At 38.1% G+C, this 15,991-nt stretch overlaps 1 protein-coding gene across 1 annotated transcript in view; it reads left to right on the top strand.

The window, feature by feature from the left end:
- nectin1b (nectin cell adhesion molecule 1b) overlaps positions 1-9,822 on the top strand; it is a 144,009-nt gene extending 134,187 nt beyond the window's left edge. Inside the window, exon 10 of the mRNA XM_026330191.1 lies at positions 9,354-9,822. Within this exon, the coding sequence (XP_026185976.1) occupies positions 9,354-9,593 (240 nt within the window). The 3' untranslated portion in view covers positions 9,594-9,822. The remainder of the gene's footprint in view (positions 1-9,353) is intronic.
- The last annotated feature ends 6,169 nt before the right edge of the window (positions 9,823-15,991 follow it).

The raw sequence follows: 15,991 nt of genomic DNA on the forward strand, positions 1-15,991 counted from the left end.
ATGCCTGATCAACACTCGTGTTCAACCATATGAGTTGATGATACAAATGAGCCCACAAATGAATGACTATTGATTTGGTTCTCTTCTGTCGACTTTCAAAGGTGTTCAGTCAGCAGCTCTGTAATTGATGGGTTACTGTAGCAGTGGAACAGTTTCTCAAGCAAGGCCTCCTGGGAACTGCCTGTTGACATAGCCTGTTATAAATAAGACATTAAGCCTTGTCTTGATTGGCTCTGGTCACGAGGTGACACCACTTAACAAAATCTTTGTTTGCTGAACCAGAGTATGAACCACTAGTTCTCTGAGATAACAAAATCCCCACTATGTTCTTTGAGAAAAGTATAGGTTTTTAAATTTGATCAGTGCCTGAAGGTAACCAGTGTTTGGTTGGTCTAATTTTGGACTACTGGCTCTTGTATAGAAACATAGAGGTACAGTACTTAGAATGAGCCTTTCAAATCTACATAGGGAGGGGGTATCCTTTCATGTAGACACCCATGATGTAAGTACCAGTGAAAGGTTTGGACCCACTTTACCATTGAATTGTGTGTGTCCAAACCTTTTACTGGTATTTACATTATGGGTGTCTACATGAAAGGAGACCCACTCCCTATGTAGATTTGAAAGGCTCATTCTAAGATTAAGAAAATGCACTAATGGCAACATATTTATGAATACTATATTCCCTCTCTGCTTATAGATTGCTCTACATATTATATACTGAATCTCTATAAGCAATTAGTAAACTAAATCAGCCTGCTGTTAATCCGAGTCTGCTGTATCTTTCTAGCAAGAGTTTGTTTAGATAGAGTTCTTACATTGTCAAATTTAAAAACTTATTTGGACCTTACTTCTCAAAGGCTGTGCTATCTACCCAATGTACCATTGCCCAAATTGACTTCAAGGTGAGTCAGATTTCATTTAGATTAACCCTCAGTCTTAAATTTATACATTTAAGAATGTTCCTCGTGTCTCCTTCTGACTTTACATTTCTAAAAAGCTGGAAAGAAATCTCCCAGCTTTTATTTCAGTCAGGAAGGGAAATGGGTGTCTGACCTGAGAGAAAGAGCAAAAGGTCACTAGACCTCATGAATTTCTAAAACACCATGACCAATTAGAACTTAACAACACAGTAAAAGGCCATGAGTAGTGTTCTGTAAAATAACAATATTTCTCCAGATTTCACACAGCAAAGCACCTGTAGCCTTCTGCTGTGTTTGGTCTTTGAGTAATTGTTGAATCTTCGATTTCAAAGCCGTCGTCTGTTCTGTTCTAGCTGTGTGAACAGCTGTGAAGGCTGAATGGACATACTGAAGCATGTTTCGTCCCATGTTTGATTCTTGATGTTTGCAAAGTATTGTTTGGCAGACTGGAGGTGACAGACAGACAGAGATAAATTGATATCAAAGTACAGTCATCTGTCCATTTTGGGTAGAACTTTCAGCTTTCCAATTCACATTCTTTTGCTTCCTTTAACACTTTTCATTTATTTGGATATGATACAAGATGTTGTCTTCTTTTATCACTTATGCAACTTTTTGTAGTTTTATGCCTTTTTTCTACTAAGAAGAGTTTTGGGTGGAGTGGGCAGAAATGTGAACATTGTGAGGAAAACCTTCCATTTGCTCTATACGCATGTCTATATATATTAAAAAAAAAAAAAAAAAAAAAAAAATTCCCGTCTCACCCCTATGGGTGGTGTGTGTGTGTCTGCCTCAATCTCAGGTCCTCTACCAGAGGCCTGGGAGTTTTAGGGTTCTTCGCAGTATCTTAGCTGTTCCTAGCACTGAGCTCTTCTGGACTGAGATCTCTGATGTTGTTCCTGGGATCTGTTGGAGCCACTCTCCCGGTTTGGGGGTCACAGCCCTGAGGCTGCCAATTACCTTCCACATCTTTTCTAGCTCTTCTTTCAGCCCTTGGTATTTCTCCAGCTTCTCATGTTCCTTCTTTCTGATGTTGCTATCACTTGGGATCGCTACATCTACCACTACGGCTTTCTTCTGCTGTTTGTCCACCACTACTATGTCTGGTTGGTTAGCCATCACCTGTTTGTCGGTCTGTATCTGGAAGTCCCACAGGATCTTAGCTCGGTCATTCTCCCTCACCTTTGGAGGTGTGTCCCATTTTGACCTTGGGACCTCCAGCCCATACTCGGCACAGATGTTCCTGTACACTATGCCGGGCACTTAGTTATGGTGTTCCAAGTATGCCGAGCCTGCTAGCATCTTACAACCTGCTGTTATGTGCTGGATGGTCTCAGGGGCGTCTTTGCACAGCCTGCCCCTGGGGTCCTGCCTGGTGTGGTAGACCCCGGCCTCTATCGATCTTGTGCTCAGGGCCTGTTCTTGTCCTGCTACAATTAGTGCCTCTGTGTTGTCGTTCAGTCCAGCTTTTTCCAGCCACCGGTAGGACTTTTCGATATCAGCCACTTCTTGTATCTCTCGGTGGTACATGCCGTGCAGGGGTTTGTCCTGCTATGATGGTTCTTGCTCTTCGTCCTCTGCATCGGGCTTCTGTTGCCTGAGATATTCACTAAGTATTCCATCGCTTGGGGCCATCTTCCTGATGTACTCATGGATCTTGGCCGTTTCATCTTGGATGGTGGCTCTGACGCTCACCAGTCCCCGGCCTCCTCCTTCCTCTTAGCGTACAGTCTCAGGATGCTGGATTTGGGGTGAAGTGCTGAGTATGGGAACATCTGTGCTGAGTATGGGCTGGAGGTCCCACGGTGAAAATGGGACACACCTCCAAAGGTGAGGGAGAATGACCGAGCTAAGATCCTGTGGGACTTCCAGATACAGACCGACAAACTGGTGATGGCTAACCAACCGGACATAGTAGTGGTGGACAAACAACAGAAGAAAGCCGTAGTGGTAGATGCAGCGATCCCAAGTGACAGCAACATCAGAAAGAAGGAACATGAGAAGCTGGAGAAATACCAAGGGCTTAAAGAAGAGCTAGAAAAGATGTGGAAGGTGAAGGCAACAGTGGTCCCCGTGGTAATCGGCACCCTCGGGGCTGTGACCCCCAAACTGGGAGAGTGGCTCCAACAGATCCCAGGAACAAAATCAGAGATCTCAGTCCAGAAGAGCACAGTGCTATGAACAGCTAAGATACTGCGAAGAACCCTCAAACTCCCAGGCCTCTGGTAGAGGACCCGAGATTGAGGCAGACACACACACACCACCCATAGGGGTGAGAAGGGAAATTTTTTTATACACATATACATATATGCATTTACATGTATGTATATAGGCTATATGTGTCATGATTTTTAGTGAGTAGTGCTTTGGGTCACGGATTTCTCCACTCAAAGGAACCAGGAGTCAATACAACGTTCAATAACGTATTTATTTACAAAGTTCAAATATTGTAGATCTATATTGAGTGTATGTGGAAGTTCAGCCGAAGGAAGACAGGAGTAATCTTCGGTCCGGCCTTCCTTGGCGTTAGAGTCTCTTCAACGGTAGTAGCACTTATCCGGGTCAGAGAACTCCGTGGGTGGCGTCTCCGTGGCTCCCTCGATGTCCTCTGCCTACGTTCTTCACGAAACTTGGGGAGGAAGGAGAGCGAGGAGACGTCAGTGAAAAGCTTTGTTCGCCGAGGTTAACACACCTGGTTTTGTTGATCTGGAAGAGGCGAGCCGTCCCTTCTTTCCTCCGATCCACCTCCGTCGCTTAACGTTGCGTGGAGACGCTTGGTCGGTAATGAAATCAGGAATCGCTGAATCTCCCCTCTCACTCTTCTCCAAAACTCCTTCTCCAGGGAAAGCGGGATTCCGTCCTTTCTCCGTGGAAATTCGGTGCGTCACTGAAAACAATAGCACTGTGATCTGTTAGGAATGACAACAGACAACCTGGCAGCTTGTTGCTGCCCGGCGTCTGCTATTTAAGCAGAGAGTCTGCACAGGTGCAAAGTGTTAGGCTAATCAGTCAATCTCTTGCGAGTGAGGTACTGCAGCCTATTTGTCTTTTCAGAATAAGGCTCCCTCTCCGGAAGCCTTATTCTGGAATCGTCACAATATGTATTTATGCTTTGCTCCCCAGTTGAAATAAATGGAAATAAATTCATGTACATATTCACAATTGTATTTTGGTACTGCTAAGCTAAAACTAATACACACTAATCCAACAGTCCAAAAAAAATCCTCCCTTCATGAAGGTGATTATGTCTTTGTTTGAACTGAACACTATTATACCAAAAGGGCATTTCAGTTCTTTAGCCTAGCCTCACTGTCATACAGTAAGCAAAATAAGTGCAAAATAAGTGCAGCCCAACAGCAGCACACACTTCAGCCTCTAAAATGATCCCATGATTCTGTCAGTGCCTCTCTAAAATAAATGACTCTCAAACTAAACATTATCACCTTCATCTTGTAGGACTCTTCTTTTAGACTGCAGTGACTTTAGCTAGATGTACCTAATAAACTGCCATTATAACTAATACAAGGCTTTAAATGTACTCATATTGATTAGTCTAATGAATTTGACATATGTTTTGATGTATTTGGCAGATGTTGCTGAGCAAATCACAATTAAATCAAACCAACAGGGTCAATGAGTTTAATTACTGTTCAAGTAAATGTTAGAACAACTATCACATATAATTTTAGAAACACTGAATCACTAGGGATTTGATAGTACCCTGCACAGCAGTCTCAGAAATAAAGCATGTGGATTGTTTGGTACAAAAGCATCCTAAAAAAAAAAGCATAAACAGATCCACTCTTTTTTAGTAAAAATGCCTTGTTGGGAAATCAGAGGAGAAATTTCATCAAGATAAAAAGCAGCACAAAGATTTTGCTGTGGATACAGCAAGAACAGTGATTCTCTGTTGGACAGCACCAAAAAAAGGGCTAATAGCGGAGAAAACTCTTCCCAGAGCACATCAAGTGTGGCCACTAAGACACATTCGGAGTTCGTAATAACATCCTCTAAGAGGAAAGCTGAATTTTACCTCCAGATGTTGAGTCTGTTTGTGTCTATTGTTTGAACAAGAAAAAGTTTCTGTTATCCCTTTTCAGTTTATATTCACTTTCCGTTTCAGGGTTTGAAGCAGGCAGTGGCTTTCTGGTGAGACACTGGTTTCTTTAAACACAGGGTCCATCACTCATTAACCTTTAGGAGTTTTGATTTTTCACTTTATTTGGCCAGAGATTATTTCAAACAAGCTTCATCCTGGCATTAATTTCAACATCAAGGATAAATCCTGAGGGAACAGACACTCCTCTCTTTGTTTCCCTAATTTTGTGAGTTAGGCTGAGAAGATGTGTATAATTTTACATAAAACGCCTGCGTAGTGCTGCTTTAATTAATACTGACCATCTTATCATCTCCTCTTTTTCCATTAATGACCTTCTTTGCATTAAAATTCTCTTTAAAAGTAAGTGTATGTCTTCAGATAGGCCATTATCCCAAATCATCAAAGTCCTTGGCCCAATGCCCAGAGTTTGATGTTGAAACTCTGAAACTACTTAGAAACAGAAAAAGACAGCTTGACTTCTGTCGAGGATCCGCCTAAGGTGAAATGGACTACAGTCATAAAAATGTAGTGATAAACAAAAGTTATACTGTAGGTCAAATTCCAGCAGCTGCTAATTGAAGCAGGAGTGAATGGAGGCATCGGATTTTAAAGAACAAAAACAGATTTAAAGTTCTTTCAGTGAAATAAGGCAAAAATGCTGAACTGGCTGAACTTTTTGGAAAAGTTTTGGAAATAAAGATAGCTTTTTTAAATCCTTGTTGAGATGAAGATTTCACAACAAAGTGAAATATGTCACTTTGTCAGCGGCGCCCTTCAAAATAGTAAATAAATAAATAAACACTGTGGCAAATGGGTACTCAAATAAATGAATACCTGAGTGTAGGTGTGCTGTCAGCGTGGCATATGTTTTGCTTACAGCAGGTATTGGTATATCTTGGGTATATTTCATATGTGATCCTTTCTTGTGCTGCCTCTTGGAAATATATTTGACCTAATCCAGCCGTCTGCTCTAAGGAAGCCACCTAATAACCCTAAAATAACCCTCATCATTATATTCATGTAAGTTTGATACGTATACAGCAAGTCCTCACTGTTATTTAATAATAAAAGAGGCAGTTAAATCAGATTTGGTGTAGGTGATAAATTAACTGTCAACAAACTTTCAGGGGGAAGTCAATACCTGTCTCTTACTAACTAAAAAAAATCATTTCAGTCCAGTGGAAGTTGGTTAGCTTAACTTAGCATAAAGACTGAAAACAAGGGGAACAGCTCCAGGCTCCATCCAAGGGTAAAACAATCCATGTACTGCTCCAGCATCTTCAGTATATCTCTTTTGTTAAGAAGACATAAGAGTGGTATCATTCTTCTAAACTAATGCTCAGCAGGTACATGAATGAGAATACTTGCATAATCAAAGCTGGTGGCTATATATAAGTTTGTAAATTTGCAGATGCATGTTTTTTACTGGTCTAAATAGTTTTTCTCAAAGCAGGTAGTGTTGTTTTACTACAAAGTGACACTGTGTCCATATCATGTAGTCAGGCTAGTGTTGGCAACAGTTTGCTAAAGTTTCAGGTCTGAATCCCACTCGACTTGATATAAAGCTATAAGGTAAGAAAACTGCTTCTCAGACTGTTGATTTTAATTTTGCTTGAAATTTCCAAGGTCTTTTCAGAAAGCAAAGAAATTTATAACCTGACAAAGCAGAAAGTTTTCTTCAGCAGCCTGAGCAGTCCTTGATACTGACCTGAAACAAATAAGCTTTTCAGACGGTTGTGTCAGTGTCTCCTGCATGTGTGTCAGGAGAGGTTTACTTGCATGTCCTCTGCTGTGAAAACACAAATTCACCTTCACACAAGATCACCACTCACCTTTTGTCTTTCTGAGATCTGCTGTGCTTATTATACCATTCATCACCCACTATGTAGTTTTAACAGATTTTTGGTTGAGACAAATAAACCCAGATTTTAGAAATCTAAACCTGCTTTTTTTCACTTCTTTGTCATAATCCCCCTGTTTTACCCATAAAATATATTTTATACTGTGGCAGCTGTGTTGTGTAATTTACATGTTCAGACTTATACTATATTTATATACTACATATACTACATATTTTGTTTAACAATTGCAATACCTTGTAGGCAGATTTAAGTTTGTGGTTTTGTTGTCCTACCTAAACATTTTCAGAGTTGGGATCATCATTTTCGTAGATGTAGAGATGCTTGAGGAATATTCGTAAGTTCCCTTTTCACTTTCATCCATTTTTTAATTTGATTTTTGTATGCATGCTGTTCATCGTGTCATTTCACAATCATGGTTCAATTTTAATGCTTTACTTTTGACAGTATTCAACCTATTCTGCCAATTTCTTAAGAAATATGGTTTAAAGCTGCTTAGGTCCCTATGGCCACCAGGGGGACCACAAAAATGCACATTACTGTTTAAACGTGGGTCTGTATATTTTTCCACCTATTACTCTGTCCTATTTTCCCATATTATTTCAAAATTTGATTTTTTTGTTTAGAAGATCAAATTCTAGTCATATGTGATCTGCCTTTTTTTAAATTTCTTTTGACTCTACACCTGCTGAAACCACTTGTTGCTGCAAAATCTCATTCAACAAAGACATTAATGTAAAACTGGATATTTATTGAATTAAATCAACCAGTACATGTCACCCACACAGTTGCTATTGCAGAGAAAATGTGTTGACTGTAACTCCATGTTGCATTTGGGTAACCACAATGTGAACACAGGGACATGAGCATGACGGGTGACATCCTGAGCACCTGGTGTATACAGCTCCCTTACAGATCTTAAAGCCATTACAAACTTTAAATAGTGCTTGAAGTGTTGTGTTTTGAATTCTAATAGATAAACAGCAGAGGGTGGATCCAAACAACATGATGCAACACACACACACACACACACACACACACACACACACACAGCAGAATGGCTGCAGTTGTTTTTGTTCAATTTCATATTAGCAAAAAAAAAAAAAACCCAAAAAACAAATGATGCTCTTAAAGTGCTGCAGACACTTCTGTAAATATTTCATATTCAGCCATGTAAATCTGTTGGTTACCAGGAGACACTAATGTAAATATGCAATCACCAGAGTTAGTTTAGTGATTTCAGCAAAAGTAAAGAAACTGAACAAAAAATAATGAACTTCAGCTGACATTAAAACAGTCTGTTAGAAAAGCTGGTTAAACAGTCATGTTAACTAGTGTTAGTTTACAATGAACAAAGGCCAAAACAAACAAGTGTATATAGTGTGTGTATGTACCTTTCATTGAATCCCTTAGTGTCACATTCATATACAGTAGATTCAGTGGCCAGCATATCTAAACTTACTAACAATGACCTAAGAAAAATCTTGAAAACACTGTTCTGTTTTTTTTCTTTGTTGACTTTATTTAATGGAAAATGTGGCAATATCCTTCAGTTAGGAGCACTGCGAATCTGGATATTTGAAACTGAAAAAGATGGTAGTGAAATTCACGAAAGAATCAAAAGAGAAGTGCAAAATATTGTAGCTAAATTCTTTTCCATTAGAATTTTTATTTGATTTTTTTTTCTATTGAATTTCAGTTAATTGTTTGTTCAGCTTATTTTTGGTCCATTATTATTATTTTTTAAATAGATTATGATTAATTGATTGATGATAATTGAGACACACCCCCACACCACTACCTTCTGTGTCTATATTCAGCCACTCCCACATCTGCAGCTGTCCTACAACAATTTGCTCCACCATCTGTAATTGCACCTTACTGATTAATAGAAACAGGGCCCTCGGTGTAAAATGTTACTGACTAGTTAGACACATATGGCATATTAAATACCACATCTGGTGCTACAGAACTCTTGCAATTTTCTTTTTTCCTGTAACATTGAAGAAAAATTGTGATATATGCAGTAAATCCCACAGTTTTTACAAACTAACAAGTTAATAAATTTAACATGACAAGAATAGACACAACACTATTATTTAAAGAACTTAAAACTATATAAAAAAAAAAAAGCATGAATGCAGTAAACAGTTAATCACACCTTTTGGCATCCGGGTTGCTCTGTGTGAAAGATATCCATGAATATGTATTATAATTCTGGTTAAATTTGAGTTTGTATACTGTTTATCAGTAGGGAAACCCACTGAATTTAACATTGCCACATTCTGTTGATAATGTCTCCTCAGTAAATCACTTAGTTAATCTCTTTGTGGTTCAGATGTGCTGCTGTGCTGCACACTGTGACACGATGATGTGATGGTGCATGGTTTCGATCATCCTTCCTGAGATAAAGGAAACCATGCGACTCTGAAGTATTGTCTTATTTCTTCTTCTTTTGTCTTCTACTCACAGGACTCTGGGAGGCATCCAGAAGAGTTGTTAAACCCAGCAGAATATATGAGCTACCAGCGTATCTGCAATATGGAACACTTCCCTGAGTCTCAGCCCGCTCCAGCCTACCCTCCTGTTACTTTCTTGCCTCAGCACCCGTACACGCAACAACCATCTAACGAGCCCATGTACTCCAATACAAGTTTCCCTGCTCCTGGCCCTCGAGCTCCATTCACCTTCCCCAAGGAGCAATCCGTGTGATATGCCACATAACTCTTCACTCTGCAAGAGGCAACATGATAGTGTCACAAACACTTCATGAAAAACAAAGTTCTGCTGAATGGATGTGCATCCATTCCTACCTTGCTTCTGTAAGATTAAAGCACATGTGGGCTCCCCCTGCCACGATGAATGTGTCTGTAACTTGTTCCCCTATGTCCCCTGTGTATTGTGCACTGCTTGCTTCACTGAGGCTGTTTGTAAGACCCAGCTCACCTTGTGATGTTAGCCTAGCCGACACCAGCTGCTCTCTTCCACCACTCCCCCCTTCACCCCTCACATGTGCCCACTCACCCTGTTTGTTTTTGATCGCTTCCTTACCTTTGAATATTCTGCTTTTTTGACAACCATCTAAATCATGTACAGAATATATCATTGTATCACTCGAGATGTTATTTTTTTCTTTTCTTTTTTTACATCTCCCACAGTGGTAGTGACCTTTTATATCAATGTGTTTCTTTTGTTTGTTTTCCATTTGTCTGCCAATCATATGCTTGCTTCTTTAAAAGTCATGTACTGTAATATATGTGTGATTGGATGTGTTCTGGTGGAAAAAAAAAAAAAATGCCACTTGATTTGTAAAGCTAATTATCAATCTATAATGACATGGACTACCCCTTTAATGACAGTTAATGACAGGGTTGTTATGTGAAGATGTGAATTGGCAGTCTCTCAACTGAATCCTTCATTACTTTTCATAATAGCTTTGCTGTTATGGAGTTTGACTGGATATTTCGGACTATTAGAAGCGAATGTTATCCTTATTAGCTACGAAGAAATACAAAGGGCTTGAGATCCAACAGCATCTGCTTTCTTCTATTTCTCCGTGTACTATTATCTATTCATGCAGGATTTTATTAGTATTAATATTATCTACCAGTAGTTGCCAAAGACATATAGATTCATTCTGTTTGTTATTTCATTCCATGCCACCATTTACATTTAAACAACATTGTATGATGGGAAATAAACATAATTGATTGGCAATGTGTTACAGATTTCCCAGTTTACATGATATACTTGCCATATGCTGTATTTTCCATATCTGTACATGAAAAGTTCCTCATGGAGGTTGGTTTGAGGTTCATTGCAATAGCATCCTTTGTGTTTGTACAGGACTGGTTCTTTATGCAGGTACAATAGGTGAAGACAATCAAATACTCGGGTTGTCCTGGGGAAAAAAACAATTCAAATCATTTTTAAGTTGCTCTACTTATATGTACCTAAAGAAAAAGACTTTTCAAGGACAACCCACAAATTTAAAATATATAAATATTTTTTAATTGATTTTACTGTTATAGCCTAAAGAGTTTCAAACCAATCTAAGCAACATTGACAAGAAAAGCTTGCTACTGTATTTTTTTAGAGAAGGCTTAGGTATATACAATAGCGCTTGAATTATCTTCCACATTTCACTGTGACTGTTCATTTCAAACCATACATAAGCTAATGTGCTTGACGAGCCAATTTCAGGATACTGCCTCCCACACACAAGCCCTCACAATAAATTTGCATAAACTGAAAGTTCACATTTTTTGCCATGTCAGATGTACGATTGGGGAAAAAATGAAGAAAAGAAATGACTTGTGTTTGTGCTCATTGTGAAAAAAATCCTTGAGGTGTTGAAGGTAATTTAGTGTTTGCTCTTAATGGTGGTATTGAATTGAGCGTAAAACTTGTGAGACTTTCTCCTGTGCTCACCTTGTTGTCTTGCATTGGCTCGGTATATGTGCTAGCATTTAGTTTAAGCAGTGTTCTCTGGTTGGAACCGCTGGAGGAGTTTGATATTGCTGTACCTGCTGTGTGAAAAAAACACTGAAACACTTTGTCTTTTTGTGACACGTTTACGTTACATGAGATCCTTCCTTTTCATTATTATTATTATTATTGCACATGTAAGTGCATTCTACAAAGTTTTCTTACATGTTCACTTTCACTGTTGAATCCTTATGTTTTAATCACAGTGAATTATTTTGAATGTCCTGAAGATAACTGCCATGTTTTTTTCACCCTTGACCTCGTTGTTTTGTGTTTTGTAAGACTGTAACATTTAGTTTTTATTTTTTTAATCAAATATATAAATCTACAAGACATTTCTTTTGACATTTACTGTACATTTATCGAAGGATAATACCTGAATAAGTGTTAGAATTATGAGCTTGTTTTGTTGATCAGGCTGAAATATGAAATTAAGTGGAAAAATGTTAATCTTTTTTTATTTGGAGTTATATTTGATGTAAATATTAACAATGTATCTGATGTGTTTAAAAAGCAGGTCATGCAGTTTAACATTAAACTTCACAAACTAACTGTGTTATAGATGTTGTTATTCTGTTATCAGAAATGTCAGCACATTTAAAACTGCAGTAATTAGTTAGCTTTTTTCTTTGTATTTTTTTTTTTTTTTTTGCCACTTGGGGCAACAAGCTGAAATGTCACCAGGTAAAGATGATTTGGCTGTGTTAGCAAACTGCTGTCTCTTTGTGCATGTAGCAACCAGTGAGTAACATCATAACATTTGGAGACATTTTTTATGTGCCCAAAACTGGTGACATTACATTATCCTAATAGCTCTGTTTGAATGTCTATCAATTCCTGATTGAAGTATCTGGCTCTCAATGCTCCATTATTTTCACTAGCTAATCACTTACTTTCCCATTTAGAGGTGAGTAAGGCCAGAGTTAGCAGGCTAGAAAATAAGCTATAAAAGACTGAAGTAATCTAGTAGCATTCCAGGGAAGTGCAGAAGTGTTGCTCATCCACTGTGGATTCAACATTGCAACTTTTCCCTTTCATTACAATATATATGCAGATCATCACTCATAGAAAACACTGACTGGTGCAGCTTTAGAATATGTGAGCTAGCCACTTTCACTATACTATAACATAGCATCTATGTCTTTGTTCATCAATTAATCATATATTTCAGTGATGAGAAGAGGTTCTCAGATATCAGTTTAATCCCATAACTAATCCATATTCAGTACTCTTACGGAGTACTCAGCTGTACTCAGTTTTTGGCCAAAACCAGAGAAACTGTTTGTCTGCTGGAGAGCATGTAACTCACAGCGAGCCCCTGGATAAAGTCAGACCTGGACCTGCAGGTCAACGACTTCATGCCCACAAAGACTTAAGACTTTTTGCCATAAACATCCATTACAAAGGTTAAGGACCATTTTTTGAGCAAACAATCAAAATGAATTGTAAAATAATTTTTTGATCAAAATAAATTGTGCAGAACGTTAAAAAAAGTGTTTGGGCACCCAGGGGGTCACATGATCTTCAACTGTGGCCACACCAAAAATCCCCACCCAGCATTGTTTCTCAGCTATGTGGAGGAATAATATGGATATAATGTGGATGGTTTCTTGGCCATAGGTCTATTATTATTGTGCATGTTATTGTGTTTAAGAAAATCATTTTGTCTTGATATAATACAGTTATTTATCTACAGTTTCACTCCAAAAAGCCTGTGTAGTGCTCACATGTACAAATGCCCCTCATACCCAAACCACTAAATGACTATAGATTTAATAGAGATTTTATTTATTTATTTTCTCATAAAAGTCATAAATATATGAACGCAGGTTCCATCACCCCAACAATGATTTTACAGTATATTAACATCAAACAATGTCTGCCTCGAACATACAAAAATGTACAGTAAATGTTTAATGTAATATAGCCAATAAGACAATTAAGAGGCATTTGATACATTAAAATGTTTAACTGACTGAATAATGCTAATTAGGAAAATGTTTTCTGCACTATTAACTATTCATTATTTATTATATTTTTACACTGACTAATTCCAATAGACCCTTTTATGGAGCATGTTCAAATACTCTGTTTTTAATTTTTCAATTGTCAAGATTAATTGCATTTGTGTTAGTGTTAATATTATTGTGTTTTGTATTGTTTAGAGCATAAGTAATATGACATTTAGAATTGCTGAAACTGGATGTCACTGATGGTGTTTTATATTATACCTGGACTCATCTGTAAGTATCCTTGTCTGTGTGATTGCTGAAGCACAGCTAAATGCTTTTAGAATAATAGCCATTCTTTGAAAGTTCCAGAGGCAAGGCAGTTTTAGCAGAGGTTAATTCATTCACTAGGAATTCAGAGTCAGTACAGTATGTCAGCAGAAGTGCTCTGTCAGTAACACCTACGCAGCGTTTGAGGCAACTGATCAACATAAAACTGAACCGTAGTGTCGGAACTTAACATCGCATCTGTTGGTGACTTACAAAAGTGGTTTCAGCTTACAGCATTTTAGTAAAATGTTTGGCCTAAATTGAGGTTTGTTTAGTTTTAGTAGTAAACAGCTGAAGAAGTAAAAAGAACTTCACAATAAGAAATATAAAACACAGTCTTTAGTATAGTGGGAGTACAGTAGCTGAGTAGTCTGTATTCCTTTTCTATGTAAATCTTTTATTGTATTATGATTGGTAGATAATTGTGTTGCTGGGGCCACCTCCTGCAGATGATTCTACAATAATGAAAGAAATATTTTAAGTACAGACCAAATCTGACCTTCAGGCTCAATTGGCACATGTACAGTGTCTAAACTGACACACAGCTTCCGAGTGATTTCTCTCCTTCTCATATTCTCCTTCCCATCATAATAATACACACTACAGTGTCTCATGAGAGATCTGTGCCAAAGGTAAGCTTTGTTTGATTTGACATTTCAGACCTGAAGGAGTCAGTAATGATACAATGATGATAGCTGACAGACCAAGGTAAAGTAAAGGCATGTACTGGTGACATAAATCTACAGAAAATTAACTATTGGTTGTGTTATATGTACAGTAACTGTTTAGGTAGCAAAACTCATTTCCTAATTACAAAAGGACAGGTTAACTTGAGTACTTTCTCCTGAGAGATGCAAGAATTGCTTGAGAACTCATCCAGAAAAGCCCATTTGATTAGATTGGGTGAAATCTCCTGGAACAAATCCTCTGTGTCACATTTAGGTAACATGTTGCTCTGCTTCTCTTTTACTCTGCCCTAATTTGCTTTGTCTTTCTGATATCTGTGTAACAGATATCTCAGTATCACTGACAATAATACCAAATAAAGTATAACATCAGCATAGTGCAAGTTAGATTAGCTGTTTTCTCATTAATACTCAAGGGGATTTTCTTCACTGTGGAAGACAATGGTGTGCAGTAAATTAGAATTCTAATTTCATATTCATCAGTGACTTCAGGTGTGACCAGTGCAGGTGGTCGACGTCACAAATATACCCCAGAGTCACAAATAAGACCTCTGCACAAAACCAACTTCACAAGAGCATTTTTTTCTCCAGCATCCGTTTTATAAGAACAGTTTTCAATGCCTTCTGAAATGCATGACTTTTATGCAAATTATTCATGAGTGTTTTCTGCTCTGCCACCTTTATAATTAAAAAAGTACTCCACAGATTTTGTATTGCACTTCTGTACCATTGTCAGGCTCACAATGGACAATTTCTTTTATAGGTATCAAAAATCTATTCAGCATAACCAGAGATAACAGCTTTTTTTATGCATGCATTTTTTTCTTGCTTGTTAAACTAGGTACCAGCATTACCCACAATGCAACTTAACAGCTGACAGTTGAGCTTTAGATTCAGGTGGGTTCTGCTAGTAGAAGCTAATGTAGCCTCAAGCTGCTAGCCTGAAGCAGGATCCACAGAGGTCTGGTAAGTTCTCTGCTAACTCCACATTTCCAGACTTTTTTTCACTTTCAGACTTGCACTCTTCAAACCCAACCACTGTCTCCAGTGACATTATTTGACTTTGTACTGCTCCCAAAGGAACAACAAAAGGTTTCATACAACTTCCAGATACCAGATACCTTGCAGAGTAATTTGCTTATATCATACTCTAGTAGCATCACACACAGACAGATGTGTTAGTCAAATTATAGTGTCCATGTTCATGAGACATGCCTAAGGTATTGGTAATCTCAGTGGTGTGCACTAATATGACAATGTCTTCTGTATAACATACATGCAGTGTGACTGGAAATGTTGTTGAGAGGTGTAATGAGTGGGTGTGATGCACTTTTCAAGTCTTATTTTTTTGAGATAGTTAGCCAGCCATTGTGCTAACACACTGTAACCTGTTGTCTTTCTGTAGTGTGCTGTATTTGAGCCAACTGTATGAATACCCAGTACATATTTTCTGTTCCAGACAATAAATTGCACTGTGTCACTAGACACCAGCTTCCCATCAGTCATGCACATCATGCAATGCAGTGCAGGCTCTTTTACACAGCTTTCATTTGTGCAGAAATAAGAGGTGGGTTGTCAGGTAACACATACAAAGCTCAAGTTTTTGTACAATATAATACAATCTGATATAACTACACCTCAAAGCTACCTTCAAAAT

This window comes from Mastacembelus armatus, chromosome 13, assembly GCF_900324485.2.
Source record: "Mastacembelus armatus chromosome 13, fMasArm1.2, whole genome shotgun sequence".
Classification (NCBI taxonomy): Eukaryota; Metazoa; Chordata; class Actinopteri; order Synbranchiformes; family Mastacembelidae; genus Mastacembelus; species Mastacembelus armatus.